This window comes from Stegodyphus dumicola, chromosome 6 (genome assembly GCF_044657685.1).
Source record: "Stegodyphus dumicola isolate Sdum_Otavi_A_Nest chromosome 6, ASM4465768v1".
NCBI classification, from domain to species: domain Eukaryota; kingdom Metazoa; phylum Arthropoda; class Arachnida; order Araneae; family Eresidae; genus Stegodyphus; species Stegodyphus dumicola.
The window spans coordinates 97,804,094-97,825,992 of NC_140773.1; the positions used below are offsets into that span (position 1 = coordinate 97,804,094).

The 21,899-nt window shown below is 31.4% G+C and overlaps 1 protein-coding gene across 4 annotated transcripts in view; it reads left to right on the forward strand.

The window, feature by feature from the left end:
* Positions 1–21,899, forward strand: part of LOC118204165 (uncharacterized) — an 876,973-nt gene that overhangs the window by 843,381 nt on the left and 11,693 nt on the right. For all 4 annotated transcript variants that reach the window (XM_085818690.1, XM_085818688.1, XM_085818691.1 and 1 more), the window contains 2 exons: positions 10,266–13,601; positions 18,015–20,723. In XM_085818690.1, the coding sequence (XP_085674816.1) occupies positions 10,283–13,601; positions 18,015–18,724 (4,029 nt within the window). In that variant the 5' untranslated portion in view covers positions 10,266–10,282 and the 3' untranslated portion in view covers positions 18,725–20,723. The remainder of the gene's footprint in view (positions 1–10,265; positions 13,602–18,014; positions 20,724–21,899) is intronic.

Here is a 21,899-nt window from a genome sequence, read left to right on the forward strand (position 1 = left end):
ACTAGAATAGTGAATAATAGTTTCTGAAAATTCAGTGTCTTTTTGCCAAGTAGGACAAAAAGTAAACTTTCAGGTTTTGTGCAACGAAAAATCTGTCTTCTTGTCCGGCGGCCGAATCGCTTGTTTCTGCGTGGAAACTCTAATTTGAATCGTAAAAATTGTTCTTTTTTCATAACTGTTTTAACTGTATACTATTGTTTTACGTATTTTACAAAATTTAATCAAGGTATTTTTAGTTTTATGTATTTTTGCCTTGCCACGAAGTGAGAACTTAATTATTGGATAAGAAATATATCTATAATGTAATCCGAGGAAGTACGTTTAAATGAAATGCAGCAAAAATATGTATAAATTAATAGGCGGTACTAGGAACCGTACAAGGAAGTCATGTGGTATCCACATCGGATTTTGTAATTACTGTTTACGGACAGAACAATATATAAGCCAAGAAAACGTTTTTGCCAATTCACAAATTCGCCAGTGAGCCGGAGACTTTCTTGGGTGTACAGGTATCAGAAAGTACACGATATACACATATGTAATATGGTGAGCGCACTCATATAGATCCAGCATACATTTTGAGCTGATCTTCATATAAGCAGAATTTCACAGTTGCTAATGAAGTTGATTACTATAACCAGAATTTTTATCTGTTAAACGGATATTATTCTATTCTTATAAATTAGTATGGAACACGGATACTCAAGAGTTACTGTATTAAAATTAATTACATTATTCTCATTTACATGATAGATACATGAGTCATGAACGACCTTTTAAGCGACTCAGACGATCTAGTTGTTAGAGTAGCCTACTACAATATCGACAGGCACAAGTTCGATTCCCAGAGAAGGCATGGATGTTTGTAATTGTATAGTATCTGTAGGGCATGGAGGCACTCTAGATATGCGGTGAGCCGAAAATCCTCTGGAGAGGTTGGTGGTAGGGGTAGAGGTGTGGTAGGCACTATGACCTTTCGCCTCCGGAGAACTCTCCTTCAAAATTGGGGACCGAACTGAGCGAAGTTGTACTGTCACCTGTAGGCTCCTGCTCAAGGCCCTTGCTAACGACAGACGCATTCTTGCTCTTTCTGGCATGATGAATTTCATAGGCTTGCTGTGCTATTACTATCATGCAAGTGAGATAAGTCATAAAAACAACACAAACGTTTAATAACTATCACTAATCTCATCGTATGATTTATTAAAAAGACCTCCTCTTTAGGCACATAGCCATCGAGTTCTTTGAAATAATTAAATAAAGAACCTCTTTGGATGTTTTTTTTCTCTTTAGTTTTCAGAATTGCCAGTGTCGATATCAGATATGCGACAAAATGATAAACTTAACAGCCACTACCTTTCTCTTCCAAAATAATAAACAAGTTTGAAAGAACAAGTAAAAGAACGATTCAACACAGAATTTGAAACCAAACTTTATCTTTTGCCAATCTGCGAGGTAATTGATTCCTGTTTGCCAAGTAAAGATGGTAACCTAGCTAAGTAGGGTTTCTGAAAACGTTTTTTTTTTTCGACGCTCTGTCCTGCGAAGCTATAGCAGATGTGAAGTGATTTAACTTAAATTCGAGCCAGTTTTTCTAAGAAGTTCTCCAAGAAGGCATCTCTCCTTTAGGCATATAGCCCTCAGGTACTTTGCTTTGATTATATAAGGTAACTAAGATAGGAGTGCCATGAAAAAAGGCTCCTTTTCTAGTGAAATATTTTTATTTATAATAAAGAATTCAGCGCAAGCCTATTATATATATATTATTTTACAAATTCCAGCTCTAATAAATATCTTACAGAAGATACTTCATCTAAAGATCAATATTATTTTAAGATAAAAATGTTAATTTGGAAAAGAATTAATGACTTGAAAAAATTAGTGGTCTTTACCGTTTTAAAGAAAATATTTGAGGTATCTGTTGAATACTTACCTCTAAGTTATTTTGAAGACATTTCAAAGTATTATAATGCGCAGATTTTAAGAACATTCTGTGTTTGTCTGCATAACCTAAGCAAGATTTGCATTTAGAAACAGTTATTGTAATCCTAGTACTTAAGAAGTTAAAGGTTAAATATTGATGAAGCCTACTATTTCATCTTAAGTATACATTATAAGTGTACGCAATATGATATGATTCAAAGCTGCATCGTAATGTAGTCAAATATGCGATGTTAAATCTGAATTTCGTAGCTTAGTACATTCATTGCTTCTATTTCAAGATCAGAACAATTCTTCTTTGACTCCTTTGATTCGGACGAACGAGACTATTTGGCTATACAGTATTGTTCATAGGACAATCGATGTCATTAGTCAATTTCCTGACAAGCAACCCTCACGCAACTAAGCTCCACTTCAGAGGAGTCTGTGCGACCAATCACGTAAACGCCTGCGTGTTGCCAGCTGTTAAGTTGCTCACATCAACGCCTTGCGCCTCGCACGCTAGCTGCACATTCCAACCAAGTTATGGTTCTGCTAGATCGTAGTGGACTAAATCCAAATGTTTCGGCTGATTTATTTCAGTTTTCGAACGCGTGAAGCGTTATAGGAGTGGCATTATAGGAAACGCTGATGGTTGTGAAGAGATTGTATTTATTTGGGGAACACTTTCGCCGTGACGTATGTGCTTCAGGAAACGAATGGCATCGTGACAGGACTTCTCAAATGCCTATTCTTCTCGGGCGATTTGGCAAATGCGCTAGAATTTCTCTTTCATAAAGGCAGCGCCGCAAAAGAAACCAAAACTTTTATGGTTTATGCTATAAAAGTATTTCTATTTTCTACTAAGATCATGTCTCGTTGAAGGTGAATATCCTTTTTACTGTCAATATGCAATAAAATTTGTCTGTGATAAGGATTAAAAAATATCGTTGGTGTATTTGTAAGGACTGAAAGTCGATTTGTAGAAAGTATCGACGAGAATTAACGTTTCGTTGACCATGAAATATCATAAGAATATTATTTTCTCAATATAAATTCTGAGTCCTTGAATATTAAGCATGATGTTTTCCAGAAAATGCGGCAAAATATATATTTGCACCTATTTTAGCTTATTTTATTTTATAATGCTACAAAATAGGTACTCTAGCTTACATCAGTTTTCGGTTTGGTGTATCAACTCTCAATTTCATTTTGTTATGATATAATACGTTGTAAGCAAATATTTCTTCCCTTTATCAAAAATAATTAAGATATTTTATAAAACCAACGGATGAAAAATCATGTAAATTCTGTTTGGTATGTTTGGGAAGATTTGTTCGTTTAGTAGAAATTTCCAGTTTCAGAGACGCTGTTGCACTCTAAATTTACTTAATAATGAAACCCAGCATACTAAGAATATAAAGGTATTTGGTATAGTAATTATCAGTTGTCCAGATGACTAAACAAAAATTCTTAGAGCTCGATTCTGTGTGATTTAATTTTTTCCCCTTCGTTTGCTTATTTCAATCCTTGTGCCAAAAATACTAAAATGTAGTTTCTTCAATTATTAAGGCTGCTTTTAGTATGTTTGCCTTTGTTGCTAAAAGTAACTTCCAACTGCGGTGATTTAGATGATAGTAATTCTTTGAAAATCATAAGCGGTAATTTCGAATGCAGCTAGGATACGTAATTTATTTTAAATTTGAAATGTGTAAAGATTTTTGAAAGCCAAAATCATAAAACCTCAAGTATACCCTCGCTTTGAATGTCGAACCACAGATCTTACACTTAACTAATATTTTCAGTCCCCGATTCTCTATCAAATCAAATAAGTGAACGCTTGAAACTATTGCTGGAAATACTCAGTAAAAATTAATAACAACTTGAGTAAACACCTAATAATAACTAAAAAATGTAAGCAATAAATAATAGCAAAAGCAAATAAAAACTAAGGAAGGTAGCTCATACTTTAAAACTCCTTCATTTAATAGCTCAAAACTGACAAGCAAATTATAGAAATAGATCATAATATTAAAGATTATAACATTCTATTGACTGTAATACTGGAATCTTAATATTAACATTTTTAAATATACGAAAATGACATTTTGCCTGTTTTCCAAAAGTCTTAAAATTCCATTCTAAATCGCTTGATAAATAGTTGGTAATCTCATCTTCGAATTAAAGAATTATTATAATAAATATTTTGATATCTTCTGTTGTTTTCCAGTCCAGTGGTGATATTTTTGAGCGTTAACAGTGTGTCAAACCATTTTTACAACTCCAAGCAGTAACAATTTTTACAGATAAAGATACCCGGAGCAAATCCGTGTATTTTCATCAATTTGTATTTCAAGTATAAATCGTACAGCGAATATTAAAAAAACATTTATGGCAACAATTAACAATCTGTAACCGTAAACATTGATCAGCTATGAGTGTTCACGCCACGCACATTTTTTCTTCTTCGACCTTTCTAACATACAACTGCCAGCTGGATATGTTAACCGCTATACTACCTGGGCCATACGCGGGAAAATATTTAGTGTAACAGATTTTAAGCAATTACAAGTTACTTGAGTGAATTTTCAAAGCCTCCTCCATACTGGCAAGTAAAATTTGTCGATAGAATATTGTAGGTATGTCCAAACTGTTTACCATGAATCATATTCTATGGGAATTTCTCACAACCTAATAAGATGTGAACTCATTTAACACGAGAGGCATGGCATTCCTTATTTGAAAATTTATTGCAGTTCACTAAAAATTACTGAAAGAGAAATCCCTGAGGGTTTGAACAACTTAATTAATCTGGCGAAGAAATTACGAAAGGCGTAGAAACTACGGCAGTTTACCAGTTTTTGAGAACCAAAAATGCAAAGTTTCTGTGATTTTGAAAGACGCCCAATATTCATGGATCAAATATCCTAACATTCTTTCAAACAGTGCTTATAATATTTTCTACCCTTGCCTTGTTTATTAAAATCATTGACTCCATTTAAGCATTTTAAATATTGATTTTAAAATAACGGTTATTTTCTTCTAAAAAAATCTCATTTATTGTTACGAAATGTCCAGCCGCTGTTAGATAGCTTCCCCGCAAGGCAGGTTTAGGGTTAAAAGAAAATAGCAAGAAAAGGTAGTTTTGCTATATTTAGCACGAAATCGCCCATTAAGCGACATTTGGCGACAAAATTAGCGATATATCATAGACCAGCGATTCTCAACCTTTTGATCAACACGTACCATTTAAATAGTACCACAACTACATTTTACAGTGATTATTTTTCAATTTATGGGTAGAAATATTTTTTAAAAAAAACCTGAAAGCTTTTAGATTTTATTACGTCCAAAGGGGCGTTTTCTATATATTGTGCGTCATCTTTATTTATTAAATATCATGTTCAACGCACTTAAACCATAAAATCCAATTCAATAGACGCAAAAATTATTCTCAATGAAAATGGAGGAATATGAGCCCGCAAGTGGCGACATAAAGTGCTGACATGTTAATAAATCGATAAACGCTAAGGAAATTAATGAGATACTATTACCCTTTTTTATAGGAAATTACTTTTATTTCCTATTAAATACAGCATCCATTTCTATCACTCCTTTTAAAAACATCATTTATGGCAAATTTTGTTATGTCTACGGTAAAGGGAATATTTAAGAAACGTAAAACCTGGAAGAATCACGAAAACTGCCATGCAGACAGATCGTCCGCCTCTTGCTGAAGTCTCTAAGCGGCTATTGAATTTGAACAAAGCTCAAATTGTAAATATTTACTACGAGTGTTAGAGAAAAAACTTAATCAGGATGTTGTGGTTTGAATTTTTGAATTTATTAGTTAAAAATACTTTGCTTCATTGCGTACCACCTATTTTTCTGTTGCGTACCATCAGTGGTACGCGTACCACCGACCCCCTGCCATAGACGGATGGAGAACATTCTGGAACGAATTCTTACCAGTTTGGCCCAGATTGTTCTCGAAGGCATAACACGTCTGATATCGAGGTTTTATTACTCACATGCGTTAAAATTTTAAACGTATATATGTGTTTATATTTCATTTTATATCAGAAAATAAATAATTTGCTTATACAAATGTTTTTTGAGAGTGCAGCCTTTTTTATGTGCACGTTAAGCCATTTAATATTCATAACACTCGAGAAATAAACTATTATGTATCATATAGTAGCTCCAAATTTATTCTTATTCTCATGGTTATACTTAAAAATTTTAAAGACGTTAATAAAGCCTAGCAGAACTTACTAGTCAATCAAATTGCGAAAATGCGCATTTTTCAAACTGTAGTATTAGATACTCTGAGATTGTTACGAAGGGCAGAAGCCTAAATATATCAAATTTTCCATAATATTCTAAATTACTAATACCAAGCTTTGTATTACTAAAGCAGGGCTTAGAAGTCAACATTATAGTTAGTTTTATAGATACTAAATGTTAATATCTCGAAAGTATTAGATTCCGGAGTAAATAAATTCCCTGTTTAATATTCATTTGTCTAGTACATAGCCCCATAGGAATAACTTGTGTTTGAGTAATTCCTTCTCATCTGAGCCTAGCTCTAATTTACTTAAGTATCTTTCTCTGTTTAATAAGTGTCTCATACTAAACAAGTGACAAACAAGGAACTGTTTAAGGTTTAATTATTTTAATTTAAATGAGGAGCAGATGGCACGAATTTCCGCTCAATTGTTCCAACTAGCTGAGAAGTAATGACCCAATTCTTGAAAGCATTCCCACCAAAGTGAACATCACGACACTCCTATTTTAAGAGGACTTAGAAATTTAACAATTTGCATATTAGTAGCATAGGAAGTTTTCAGCTTGCAATATGGATACTTGATAATTGAGCTTGGAGACAGAAGTGATAATGAAATCTGCAGTAATAGAATAATGCATGAGATAATAGGTACGAGAAACTATCTGAAACTACGGCTATGCTTAACAATTTCAATTCAGCAAGTTTTGATATCAGTTCAGAAAATCTTCATAGCAAAAAAAAAAATTACTGTACTTGAGCATTATCGAAAAAATAATCGAAGCAAATAAATCTGGAATATAATTTTTGCCTTTAATGTTTTATTAATTTTTCTTAATTGTTTTAAAAGGATAATTTCGTGATAATATTTTATATCTAGTTAAGGAAGAAATTTAAAAGAAAAAAGAAATTTTGGAAGTAACAAAAAATTATAGAATATGCTCTTTAAAAAGGAAATATGCTTCTGTTCGTTGAAATAGTAATATTATATAAAGCATTTCTCCGGCCTTCTTAGCATGCCTTCGTGATGTAGTGATCAGCAGCTTCGGCTCTTATTTGAGAAATCCGCGGTTCGAGGCCCGGCGAGGGCATTGCTCATTTTTCATGACGTCTGCTTCAAAAACATCCGAATGACTCTACAGTGGTTCCCGAACTAAAAAAAAAGGTGGTGAATGATGATTCTCTATCACCAGGATTTAGCCATCGGGGCCCTTAAAACCCCAGTCGCCCTTTAAAGGCGGGAGTGTATAAGGTATTTCTCCTGCCTTCTTAGCACACCTTCCTGGTGTAGTGGGCAGCTCGGCGCGTATTCGAGAGGTCCGTGGTTCGAGTCCATGGTCCGAGGGCATTGCTCATTTTTCATGAGTCCTGTTTCAAAAACTGATATGATTTTAGAATTATGCTTTTATAATTATGATTTCTAATGATTTTATAATTATGATTTCTAATGATTTTAGAATTATGATTTCTAATGATTTTAGAATTATGCTTTTAGAATTATGATTTCTAATGATTTTAGAATTATGCTTTTAGAATTATGATTTCTAATGATTTTAGAATTATGCTTTTAGGATTATGATTTCTAATGATTTTAGAATTATGTTTCTTCAGACTTCCAATTATCTATACTAAAATTAATAATTTATTATCATTCATAAAATAATACAAAGTTCAAAACCTAATTATAATATATTTTGTAAAAGGTTCTCAAACATTATAATTTGATATCACTATTAATGCTTTTGCTTTGGTTTGTCCATTATCTGAAATTTCGTTAGCATTTATTAATTACATTATTTCGTATGTGTCTATTAATTGCATTATTTCTGTACATAGCTCTGTTTATTATTTTTCATAAATATTCCATTTTTGCTTTATTTGTTTAAATTATGTTTACAAATTATGTTTTAAATTATGTTTTAAATTATGTTAAATTATGTTTTAAATTATGTTTATGTTAAATTATGCTTTTGTAAATTACGTATTAAACATACGTAAGTCATTTGGATTTTATAAAATGTAATCTTCCTCCATTCATGTTTCTGAAACTATTATGAAAGAAATTATCATACTTTTCTAATGTCCTCAGAAATACTGTTTCAAAGACTTAAAATAAAACTCAGTGTGAATGACTTCTTTAAAAACAAACCGTTTACTATTCACAGACAGTCCAACAACTTTGAAAGTTTATTCGTTTTGGAGCTAACTTCAGTAACAGTAAGTTCAATTAATTTTTAAAACAAAGCTCTCATAGTTTAAAAAGAGAAAAAAATGGAAAACCATTTAAATGTTTATCAAGTATCATTCCATATCCCCAAAACTGCAATCTACTAAGACTGAACTTCTATTAAATATATGGCAGTTATCAAAAATTTGGTTACCCTAAAAATTTTCTCTCGGAACATTTCTGCGCAAGTCACTTTGAAAGTCCCCATATGCAATATTTCTATTAGCTTTCAACACCATTAGCTAATTTTGGTTCCTAGTGATATAAAACATTCTGTATTCTAAATTCGAAAACTCGAAAGTCATTTCTCAATCTGATGCCACTTACTCCAATAAACTGTAAACAATAGTACTAATTCTATAACTACTTTTTAATATTAAATCAGAAGCAAATGAAGCGAAAAGATCCAAATATAATTATAACTTTTCGTAAAAGTCTAAAGTCTTCTCTAAAAATTCAGTTATCATTAAAAATCACATTTATATCCATAAAAATTTCTGAAACACAAAATGAAGTGAATATCATATAATAGCTATAATTTTAATTTCTAAAAGGATTCTTTTGTGTCTCAATAAAAACGTAAAATTGGTACAAATATTTTTTTTCTACTTAATATATCATTATTTGTAACAAAGTGTTAACAAACAATTTATATCATTATTATAAAAGTCGTAATCATCATAGACCAAAATGCAGTACTAAATTGCAAGATAAGAGTACATACTATAAGCCATATAAAACTTATACTGTTGTCTCGCGGAATGTATTCAAGTATTTCATTCCTTCAGTGTTAAAAACTCTGCTAAATCAAATCATTAAAAAATACTAATTTTACATGCTGCTAAATGGGCTATACCCTCCTTGAATGTCCCACACTGGAATTCCGTTTAATCACATTGCTCTTAGTTCATAACATGTTTTATGCATACTATTGGACTACAGCTCTATCACTTACATTCTAAAGCATTGCCTTGAATTTATTAGTAAATTATTCGATTCACTGTTAAATTACGTTCTACAATGTTCCAGCAATAAGAGGTTTAAAAAATATCGGAATCAAATTTCTGTAACTCCAACTTTTATATCCTATAGCTTATAATTCATTTTCTCCTGCTGAACGTTTTTTAAATCAGACACTTTTTTTTAATTTGCAGTTGCTATATGAACATAAAAAATTTACATATGGAAAACATCCTCTATCATATTATTGCTGACACCTATATTTTCAGAGAATAAATTTTTCGGAACACTGGATTTTATTTTTGTTTTGATGAGATATAATTTCATGAGCCATAAATAACTTATTCATTCTAGAGAGAATGAAAGAAAATGACTTAATCCTGTAATTATAAATATACTCTCAGTTAAAAATTGCATTGATTTCGTGAATCATGTTTTCACTGAAACTGAATTTTTTGATTATGCCTATATCCATGTAACGTTAAGTGATGATTTAAAAGATTTAAATAACTTGAAATTTTACGACTCCAGAGGGATACTGTTATTTGCATTTTTTCTATGCTATAATTACAACTCCAAATGAATGTAATTTTTGGTAGTATAAAACTCTGCTAATGGTAAATTATGAATTATAAATGGGAAGTTTTTTATGTGTTCATATACCTTTTTCGGAAATTGCATTATGTATTGAAATTTTATGTTTCAGAGTTGACAGTTATTGTTTTAAAATTTTAATTCTTTCCTTTTTCTTCTTGATCCATAATTATTTGTTTATAATATATGATTTTTAACATTATGCAAATAACTTATTTTTCACAAATTCAGCTTGGGTGCAATTTGGAATCCCTTAATATGTTTCTAATTTACTTCCAGGAGTCAAGAGATGAGATATGAAATGCTCGGTCAGTTTATTCTTTGGTCAGCTCTGGCGTTCGGTTCTGCTGGTGGAGATGATAATTATTTTCACACACTTCTACGCCGACGCCGTTCCAAGCCCTAAATCCTTGGCCCAGCTCTCACCTGATGCTGAAGACTGCCCGAAGTGGGAAGAAAGTCCTTGGTGTCCTTGCTATCAATTTGAAGACGGTCTCTTTCTTGAATGCCCAACTACAGGAATCAATGAAATTCGGATAACATTATCTCTTATCAATGTGCCCATCAAATCTCTAGGAATTTACCACCTGGATAAAAACATAACCATTTTTCCTCCTAAAGTGTTCATTAATGCTTCCATATCTCATCTACTTATGTCTTACACTAATCTTGAACATATTGATGATCAAGCATTCACTGGATTAGAGGACAGCTTGGGCAGTTTATCCATCGTCAATAGCAAGTTAAAAGAAGTTCCTCAGAAAGCCTTGAGTAATCTGAAAGTGCTCACGTCTGTGGACTTTGATTCAAATGATATTCATAAAGTGGATAGTTATGCTTTTTATGGAGTGCCTCTGACAACAGTTAATCTACAAGGTAATAAAATCGACACCTTATCTGAATATGCTTTTGGTGGCCTTGAGAATACATTGCAAGAACTCATTCTTATCAACAACCGACTAAGCCGTTTCCCACTCAGTGCTCTGAGACGACTGAGGAAACTAAAATCTCTTAGATTAGTCAAGAATTTCATTGACGATATACTCGATGACGGTTTTACAAGATTTACAGATTTAGAGACTCTAGATCTGAACTCCAACAGACTGAAAGAACTGCATGATCGTAGTTTTGTGACAATGCCTAGACTTACTGTACTATCACTTCAAATGAACAAACTGGTTAGCTTGGATGACAGAGTATTTATCCACTTGAGGGAATTAGAAAATTTAGATTTGAGTCACAATCGTATAGTTTTGCTCAATCCCCGTGTTTTAAGCCCTCTGCACAAGCTCAGGACAATTGATTTGAGTTTTAATCACCTTCATTCTATTGAAGGAGGGGTTTTTCATAATCTAACCCAACTGAGAGAAGTTTTTTTGTCAAATAATAATATATTAAAAATTACGAATGATACTTTGTACAATAGCTCACAGATTTCAGTTCTTTTTTTACCGAATAACGCAATTACTTCTATCGATATCGGATCATTTCAGTCATTGCAAAATCTTTACCAGTTGCAATTGTCCTTCAATCAGCTTCGTGAAATTCATCCCATGCTATTCAAAAATAATCGGGAACTCCGCTCGTTATCTATGGATAACAATTTAATAACTGATATTCAACCTGGAACGTTTCAAGAGTTGATTGAACTTCGAGATTTGCGACTCCAAAACAATTTGCTCAAACGAATAAGGAAAGGAAGTTTTTATTCTTTACCAAACCTTCAGGAGTTGCATCTACAATTTAACCGCATAGAAATAATAGAAAAGGAAGCCTTACAAAGTTTGGCAAACCTGCAGCATTTAAATATACAAGGAAATAAATTGATTGAAGTTGGTGATATACTCAGCAGATACCCCTCCAGTTTGAGATCGCTTCAAATCAACCATAATGAAATAACAGTCTTGCATGAAAACAGCCTTAAAGGCTTGAACAAAATGGAGATAATTTGGTTGGATTGCAATAAAATTAAAAGACTTCAGAAGGAAATTTTCCAAGATCTAACAGAAGTTCAAAAGCTTTATCTCAACCATAATGCTATATCAGTGATAGAAGATGGCACATTTTCTGAAATGAAGAGACTAGAGTATTTAAATTTAGAATTCAATAATTTGAATCATCTGAATGCCAATGTCTTTGCGGGTGCTGTAGACCTAGAAGAAGTTTACTTGTCTCACAACAGAATAATGGATATCGAACCATTAACATTTCAAAACCTTCAGAATTTGCGAATATTACATTTGTCTGAAAATCAAATTTACGTTATTCGTAAATACATGTTTGAAGGTGACAGTCTTCTAGAAGAACTGACGCTTTCTAATGCTATGATTGAAAGCATAGAAGATAATTCCTTTTCTCATTTGACGAGCTTGGCAAAGCTTGATCTCGGCAAAAATCGTTTACTGGCTATTAAAATAACTTTCTTAAATAATTTACGGCATTTGGATTTAAGTTATAATAATTTAACAGATAGAGATGGCATAGAACTTCAAGGACTTAGTGGTTTGTCATCTCTGAATCTAGATTATATTGGAGCCGACAAGGTGCAAGAATATTTGTTTGAGTCATTAACTGACTTGCATTCGCTGTACATACGTGGTAATGGCATAAGGCAATTGGATTCATCACTGTTCCATAATCTGCCTGCACTACGGGAATTATATATGGATCATAATGAGCTTCCAACAATTCCTAAAACTGCCGTTAAAAAACTAACAAAATTAGAAGTATTATCTATAGCTAAAAATAAGCTTAAGATTATACCTAACATGGCATTTAGCGACAATGTCATTTTAAGGAAACTGAACTTATCTGGTAACAGCATCAACGTCATCGAGAGGAAGGCATTCCATAACCTTTCAAATTTAATCGATTTGGACCTGTCTGGAAACTCCTTAAGTACTCTTCCCTCGGGAATTTTCGAATCACTGAGTTCCATGACATCACTGAGATTAGATAAGAATCTCTTCTCATTTATACCAAACTCCGTCCTCTTTTCGCCTATGCCGAATTTAAAACTGTTATCATTTGATGAAAATGCTTGCCTTCGTATAAGAGAAGACATGTCATCTTTGGAAACATCTCATAAAATTCAAAATCTGAACATCAGTCGTAGTAACATAACTGTCATCGCTTCTCATGATTTTCTGGTCTTTTCAGAACTGCTATCTTTGTCTCTCCGATCTAATGCCATCGCTAAAGTATCGCCTGGAGCTTTCAAGCCCTTAACGCGTCTTCTCGTCCTTGATCTTGGATATAATGAATTGGACATTCTACCTGAAGAGAGGTTTTCTGGCTTAATAAGCCTTCAGTCACTTAATCTTACACACAACCACCTCTTGGAATTTCCTTCTGTAAAAGAAGATCTAAAGCATTTGACAAAACTAGATTTGTCATATAACAAACTTATCAAAATTGATGGGGATAATTTTGACAGAATGTTTAGTTTGAAATCCCTCAATCTACGATTTAATAAATTAACATGGATTTCGCCGAGTGCTTTTGACAATCTTTCAAGCCTTCTAGAGCTAGATATCAGTAACAACCAGATTAAGCACTTTAGCAGCAATGTATTAATTCCAGCTGAAGTTAGAATGACGACACTTAAACTGTCAGGTAAGTATAGCGTATTACTTTATCATGCAACGTAATGCGTATTGCATTATAAATAAATCAATAACATACCATATATTCCGGCGTATAACGCGTACTTTTGATACGAAAAATGAGATCGGAATTTAGGATTCCGCATCATACGCCGAATATAAAAATGACACATTTAAAAATAAGGAAGCGAAGAGCATACAGAAATTAGATTTCTACGTGTAACCTAAACGCTGTTTATTTAAAAGAAATGGCACACCTTATGAACATTAGAATTTTCATAACTTCTTTTGCGTAAAGCGTATTAATTATCGTGCTTTCATTCATTTAGAGAAAACATCTGACTTCTAATTCCGGAATTTCATTCGGGTCGGAATTCTTCCCCGAATTATATTCCCCTTTTCTCAAAACCCTAGAAAACCATTCTCGGGTACACCTGCAGTTAATACAGATATCACTCACTTAGCAGAATTATTTACTCTATTAAGTCCTTCCCCCACATGTTTTCCCTTATCGCTTATCAGTTCAGTATATCATTTTTCGAAAGTTTGATGAAAATCTTCGAGTGAATGACTTCAGAACATAAGAGAATCACACGTGTATCTTTCAAGGTTCTTCTTAAAGAAACGAGTACTCGTTACATGGCGAAAATACCCCAATTTTTTTTAATGTAGTTTAAAATTGTAGGTGGCGTTATATTATATATATTGTAAAACGTATATTGTAAAACATCCATTAACAGTTATAAAACAGTTTTTTTCCTTTTTAATATTTTTAATACTAAAACAAAATTTTATAACTCTGTTTTCAGAAAAACGAAATTCTTTGATAACATACAAAAAAAAAAAAAAAAAAACCTCACTACTTTTTGCCATTTTCAGCCTTATATTTTTTCATATAACTTTCTACAGAACTGAAAAATTAAATCGATTCTTCAAAGTAATTCATTGCCTTTATGATGAATATTTTTCACAAAGCAATTTTTAACATTTTCAATTACTTTTCTTTAAAATATTATTTATACCCGCTCTGTAAAACACTTTAAATCGTGCTATTTCAAAGAATTTATAAATCTCTACTCTAGAAGGAATAGAATTATTTTCATTTAAAAAATATGGATACTAATACACTTCGTCACCAAAACAATAATAGAAAATACTTTTAAATTACATATTATTAAAATCTAAATCTGAAGTTTTGCAGATAACAGCATTATACAAATGACTTTATTTAACTATGCAATATTGATAATGAGTAGGGCGTCTAAATGTTAACAGAAGTTTTAAAACTTATATTTGTAAAATATGATTCTGTTTGTTTTCTGCATGCTTGTCTTCTATATTTTTATGTAACTTTGCATGTCCGTGGAGCTATGGGATATTTTCACAGAACCCAATTATATTAACACCTTGCATTCTTTTGTTATATTTGTTTGAATTTTTGAAATGCTGCTAATATTTTACAAGATGTCCTTTAGATACACTAGCATAGTCCACAAAGTGTGATAAACTTCAAATAAGACAAAAACAAAAACATAACTAAAAATTATAATTTTCTTTATAACTTAAGTTTTAATGATAATTACATAATTACTCGTGTAAAAGTCTCATGGCCAATAATGATCTTTTAAATACAAAAATTGCTGTTCGTGATTTCACTAAATCCCTGTTGTACTAGTTATCTAAGTTTTGAATTCGTAACGATAAATATCGATTGCATAAATTCAAACAAAAAAAATCAACATAAATTACTTTCTTTATGGAGATGATATTTTGAAATCAGTAAGACGCTTTAACGTCGCCGAGCTTCTGGGATTGAAAAATTAAGACAAATTGTTTTTTTAGATTTATTATTAAAAAACTTAACATACGATTTCTTGATTAATTAAGAAGTATCATTACAGTATTATTATAGAAGGGGAAAGACAACAGTTTTCCCGACGCTTGAACGCGTCTTACTCGCTTGGCAATACGCAGACAGGAAGCGAACAGGAAGTTCTCTAAGAACACACATATATTGTGTTGTTACAACACGTTACTAATTTTTGACATTAGGTTTTACTTGTTAGGTGTAAATGTCAGTCCTGAAAACCTGTAAACGCACTTTATACATACATACTTACCAAACCTTTTACCCTATTAGGGGCACAGCTTGTACTGCCAGGTACTTGAGGCCCCATTATTTCAAAAAAATGTTGACCCATACAATATAAGTTATAAATTATAGTGTAACAATGGAATAATAGTTATCCGGGCATCTCCACAAACAACCATGACTACATAACTCCGCTGAGCACCAATAATTCAAGCCGGCTTGAAACTCTATAAAGCGAACTGTTTTCAAAATTTTCTCCAAGTGTAACGTGAGTTTATTCCCCTGAGTCAGAACTCCCTTCGTGTGCTTTGTCATAGCGGACTAATAAACTGACTAATAAGTGCACACAACGTATGGTAAGTTTTCAGCAGCCATTTACATAAGAACCTGTATTCATCTGTAACAACAGATCGTGTTCTGAATATTAAGTTTATTTTATTGCATAAACTGCAGGAAGATTATGAGTCATTACAACACAAAAACATATAATTGTACACAAATGCTAGCAAATCTCATTAATAAGGGTATTTGAGGCTTGAAAAAATGTCTTTACAGAAATCAATCTTAGTAGTAACCTGTTATAAAAGTATAATCTGTTATAAAAGAGACAGTGAAACTAGTATTTTGAAGAATCCTTTGCTTTGTAGAAAATAATAAATATTTAAAAAATACTTCATATAACGTCAAATTTTACAGAAAATTACTAAAGTCTTCGGAAAACTTATTTTTCTGCCGTAGATGTTTCCGTTCTGTAATATACTATCAATTTATATGGCTCTCGTTAGTCAATTTGAATATAAATTTTATTTTCCGTTTAGTATTTCTTAAACAAATGATTTAATTTTGAAATGTCCAAAAAAGAATATCCAGATGTAAAAGTTAATGATTTATTTATTACTGTATCTGTAAATTATTCATTTGTTCATTAAAAATGGCTAAAGAAAAGAATCTTTATTGAACTTTTAGAAATTATTTCTTCCCGTGCATAGGTACTTCATCAAAATGTCATACATTTATTTATTTACATTTTAATAGTAAGTTTCAAAATCCTTTAAAAAGTTTTGTTTAATTAACCTTGGGATTTTAAAATTTTGAGAAATTGTGAATATGAGAAGTTAAAAAGTATAGTGTTTGAATTGAAATTTTAAAGAAATTTAACGATTTTTGGCAGTATGTTTTATAAAGCATAAAATAAAATTTTAAATTTCTTAATCGCTTATCACCTTTCCTATCGAATTCTTAAATTGAAAAGCATGTTGCACTAACTGCATGATACAAAAAAGAATAATTTAAATTATGAGTTAATTATATTTTTGTGTGACAAAATCTTTCAAATTTTAAACTAATTTAATCATTTCAAACTTGTATTATAATTGCACGTACACTGCAATATTTTCAAAAACTTTATTTCAGTAACTCAAACAGAGTATTAGCGTAAGATGCTTCCAGTTAAACTCAAACAGAAGGCAACGAATTCAGTTCAATGCATTTCTTAAATTTAGACCCTAAAGGTTCAATATGGATTTTTGCTATTACTTAACATTTGTTACTTCATATTAACTGATAAATAACTATTCCCATTTCAAAAGAAAGCAAAATATTTATTGAACGCTATATTTTATGATTTACTAAAAATAAAAATTGTCCATATATCTGTCGTTTCTTGTAGAAAGTGATATAAAGATAAATTTAAAAAACTTACTTCCATAAAATTAAATTAAAAACCTAAAAATTTAAACAAATTAATAAATGTCTTTATAATGGCATCTGAAGGAGAAAAAGTACTTTTCAAACTTTATGTTAACATTTGTTAAATTTTACTTATTCCATTGTTATTGGTTAAATTATTTGTGCTTTTAATATTCGTTAAAAACTTTATAACCATTGCTTTTTAACATCTAACTATTTTTGTAAGTTTAAAAATAATTTTGATTTTGATTTTTTTTTTGGTATCTCAATTATAAATACAACCTATGTTTTTAAAAGCTTTTGTTAAATTAATTGCTATTTTATAAACAGTAATTAGTTGAATTTATAAACAGTTAAATTAATTGCTATTTTATAAACAGTAATTAGTTGAATTTATCAACAGTTAAATTAATTGCTATTTTACAAACAGTAAGCAGTAATAAACAGACTTATACTGTCACTGGTTGGAGGGAAGCAAGATTTGCTTTAACCGAATCAGCTTAAAGTATATACATATTTAAATTTCTTCGTTCATATTTAACCAATGTAGTTGTCACATTCTTGTACTAGTTCTTATTCTTCTTTTCCCGATTCTTGCCAAAATATTTCATAAGTAACACAAATTCTCTAACTTCCTTGCAGGAAACCCATTCCATTGTGACTGTCTTATGCTAACTCTCTGGGAATGGCTGCAAGAGCATGGAAGATTCCTCCACCAAGATGAATTACCACTGGTTTGCGCACATCCAGAAAAACTTCGGGATCACTCTATTCTCACTTTGCATCCTTCAGACATCTGCCCATCACCTTTGATTTCTGACCTCGAGGTACAAAGACTCGATTCAGATCATCTGACTGTCGCTTGGGAGGTACAAAATGGCACCCTGATTGGTGGATTTACTGTTACCTATCACATTACTACATCTCGGTCACCTGTAGTGCTTGCGAACCTCCAGGCCACTGCCAGACACCATGATCTAGAAGACTTACTACCAGAAACATGGTACACAGTCTGTGTAACTGCTACAGGAAAATATTTAAGAATGTTTGCTAATAAGCCAATTCCTTATGTGACAGAAAACGAAAGGACTAGCGAAGTGACAGCCAATAATAGAAAGTGCCTCCAAATAAGAACACTGGCCAAAACAGACAAATCAAAGATTACTCTGTCTACCCTCGGAATCATATTGGGTAGTAGCATTAGTGCCGCGCTTGTTCTTACTCTATCCATCCTGCTTACAGCCTTAAAATTCAGGCGCAGAAGGAGGAGGCCTGTCAAAAATGACGTACCTCAAGAGTACATCTCCTACCGGCACTTTTCAATTCAGTCTTCTGAAGGAGTGTATTCGTGATTATTTTCAGATCACTGTAAGGATATGTATAATTAAAAGAGTGAAAGAAAAGTATATTAACTTCTGCTACATGAATAGCAAAATTGAATTTATTTAGAAAGCATAATTCAGAGAAGTTTTATGGTACTGCATTAAACTGAAGATTATACTGATAAATCAGCGAATGTTTGTCTTCCTGCAATTAATGAGTCCCCATATTTAAATTATTTTATTGTTTTACCTTTGGCAGAAATTATTATTTTTTCATTGTTACCACCGCTTTAATTAGCTAGTATTTGCAAAATTATTTACCCAATTACTTAACAATTTTTTACCCAATTGCTTAACAATGATAAGTTAATTACCTAGTTATAATTTATTGTACTGCATATATAAACTTAATATTTATTACTATATATAAAAATATTTTTAATTGCTTTAAGCTTAATTTTGTAATTCTGAGACTTCGGTTTTTATAAATTTTGAATATGACATTCTTCTGGATATTCGGAACTTGTTAATTTTCAGCGCGTACATATACTATATGTATAACCTGACAGCCATATCATTACCCAAGATAAATAATTTCTACCTTTTTCCTGTTTACAGAAACTCTGTGGTACGTAATATGATATTATGATATCTGTATAAAAGCAATATGTATGGAGTATTATTTTGGCATACTGTGTGGCAATAATTGATACATGTTTCTGCAGAAGATAAGGCTAAATAAAATGTATATGATTGTTATCTTCTAATTAGAAAATCATGGATAATAGTACTGCACTGAGTGAAAGTGCTTAAAAAAGAAATAATAGTATTCAAAATTTATTTCATTTAAAAGATTATAATAAAACTCTTAAACATTAATCAAAATATGAAAATATCCAAAGGAAATAAATATCCTGAAATCTTTGGCATATGTAGATTATATCCCACATAAAGGATTTATATGCTCAATAAGGACCGTATTTACTGAAATAAATAATTTTTTAAAATCGGTATAATGAGACAATATGTCAAATCACTAATTTTATTATCTACGATATAGTACGAGCAGTACATCTGAAGCTCGAGCAGAATATCACTTCGATGATTAGGCACACCTTACATATGAACATGAATTTCATCAACGATTGCAAGGAATCTTTATAAATGTTTAATAACATGAAAAAATGACTTTATCTTTGAGTTTTTGAGACTAAATCGTTGAAGTGCCGGCAAGTTAATGTATTCTTCAATTATATTTACTTTAGTTTCCTGGAATATATTTCTTTAAGCCAATGAAGCAATTTGGAAGAAAATACCTTTACTTGTAGCTGTTCGGAGACATTTCTAATTAACAGGACCAATCATTAGCATAATTTGTTAGCTTGTGAGAACGTGACGTGTGAGAAGGAAGGAACAGAACTCTGCTGAGGAATCACGGAGCATGCTAATCTTCCGAACACGGAGAAATCACGAGGACAGTTACAAGGATTTAACTCCGTTTGATGAATGACTCGACTGCTACCAATGCCTCTCAGATGTGGTATGGTTTAAATAATGATACCTGTTCGCTGACATATGATCTACGCATGCAAACATTCAGACAGTTACATTTGTCAACAAGATTCATAGTTCTAAACCACAGATCTCTGATACGAGAGGCGTCATCCAAACCCTGTGCTTGTTTCGTACTTCAGGGACCTCATCTAGGACCAAGTGTAGAAACAGCTGAACTTAACAGTTGAGAGTCAACCCATCTATCTAATCAAAAGTGATGGCAAACTTTCTTATGACTTTAACTGGATAGCAATTTGCTAATATTTCGCGTATATCTGTATAAATGTGTTTTTAAAGTGTAGTTACGATGATTTTTTAAAAGAAACATAACTTTTCATTGGAATATTTGCTCTGTTGACTTGATATCGTGTGATATATAAAGGTGCCAAAGTCTGTGAAAGAATCTTTAAGTCCAACGTGAAAGTTATAAGTATGTGAAGATTAAGAAGAATTACCAAGGAATAGCGTAAAAGTGGTAGGTTTCAAATTAAATTTTCTTTAAGAATATTAAAGAAAATACAAAAAGAGATTTAATATGTATAGTAAAATTTCATCTGTAAAATTTTATATATTTCTTTCTTTAGATTCATTTTAAGATATATTTAAATTTAAAATGGCATACTATATTCCCTCAAAATAATTTCAAATGAAATATGAATCGGATTATAACGTTTGCAACCAATTATGATAATAATAAATACTATTTAGACATAATATCACGCAAGCGGAACTCAATATACCCATTCAGAGCTGTTTGCTAAATATTTCATACATTTTAAATATTAAATATAATTTCTAAACTTAAAAAATTGACCGTTTTCAAGAACAGAAGTCGTTATATCTTGAGCCTCTTAAAATAAAAGAAAGGTACACTCTATCAGGCGCTTATTCTTTATATGCTTACTAAGAGATATTTTTCATGCGCCTGATTTGGCAACATTTTCTATTTCTATTTCTATTCATTCCTTGTATACTCTTCAGCAAATTTTTCTGAAGTAAAATTTTTCATATCGAATGTAATAAACCTGCATTAGGGAATTAATACTTGAAAAGATTTATAATTTATAGTTGCGAATTAATTAATAAAATTAATTTAAATCCTTGCTTTGTCAAGTTTTTCGTTTTGCGATTTATCAAAAGGATGCATAATTTAAAATTTAAACTTTCTTCTAATATATTTTTCTTCTTATATTACTAAACATAAAATTAAGAATAATTTAATGGATTTTATTATTCATCTAGCTCATATATAATATAGATAAATATATGAAAATGAATTACGTTATCACAAAAAGCACTTAATTCAAAAATTCCCTCTTCCAAAAAATAGAATAACTCTTCCATTTCCTGTTTTAAATTTTACTGGAGCCTGAAAGAGTGATAAACTTTTGATAGACTGGTATTGCATCGTTCACTATTTAAGAACACTTCTTAGCATTTTTACGAATTTACAAATGTACAACAGCATCATGTACCCCTCCTTACGTACGGTATATTACAACTACTCCAAAAATCGGTTCCACGTTTTTGCCACAGATATGTTGTTTAGATGCAGATGAATATTCTAAATTAATATTATTCAAAGACCTTTTTCATTATTTTATAAGCATTTTAAAGGATTTTAAAATACAGTTGTTTAGTAAAAATATCA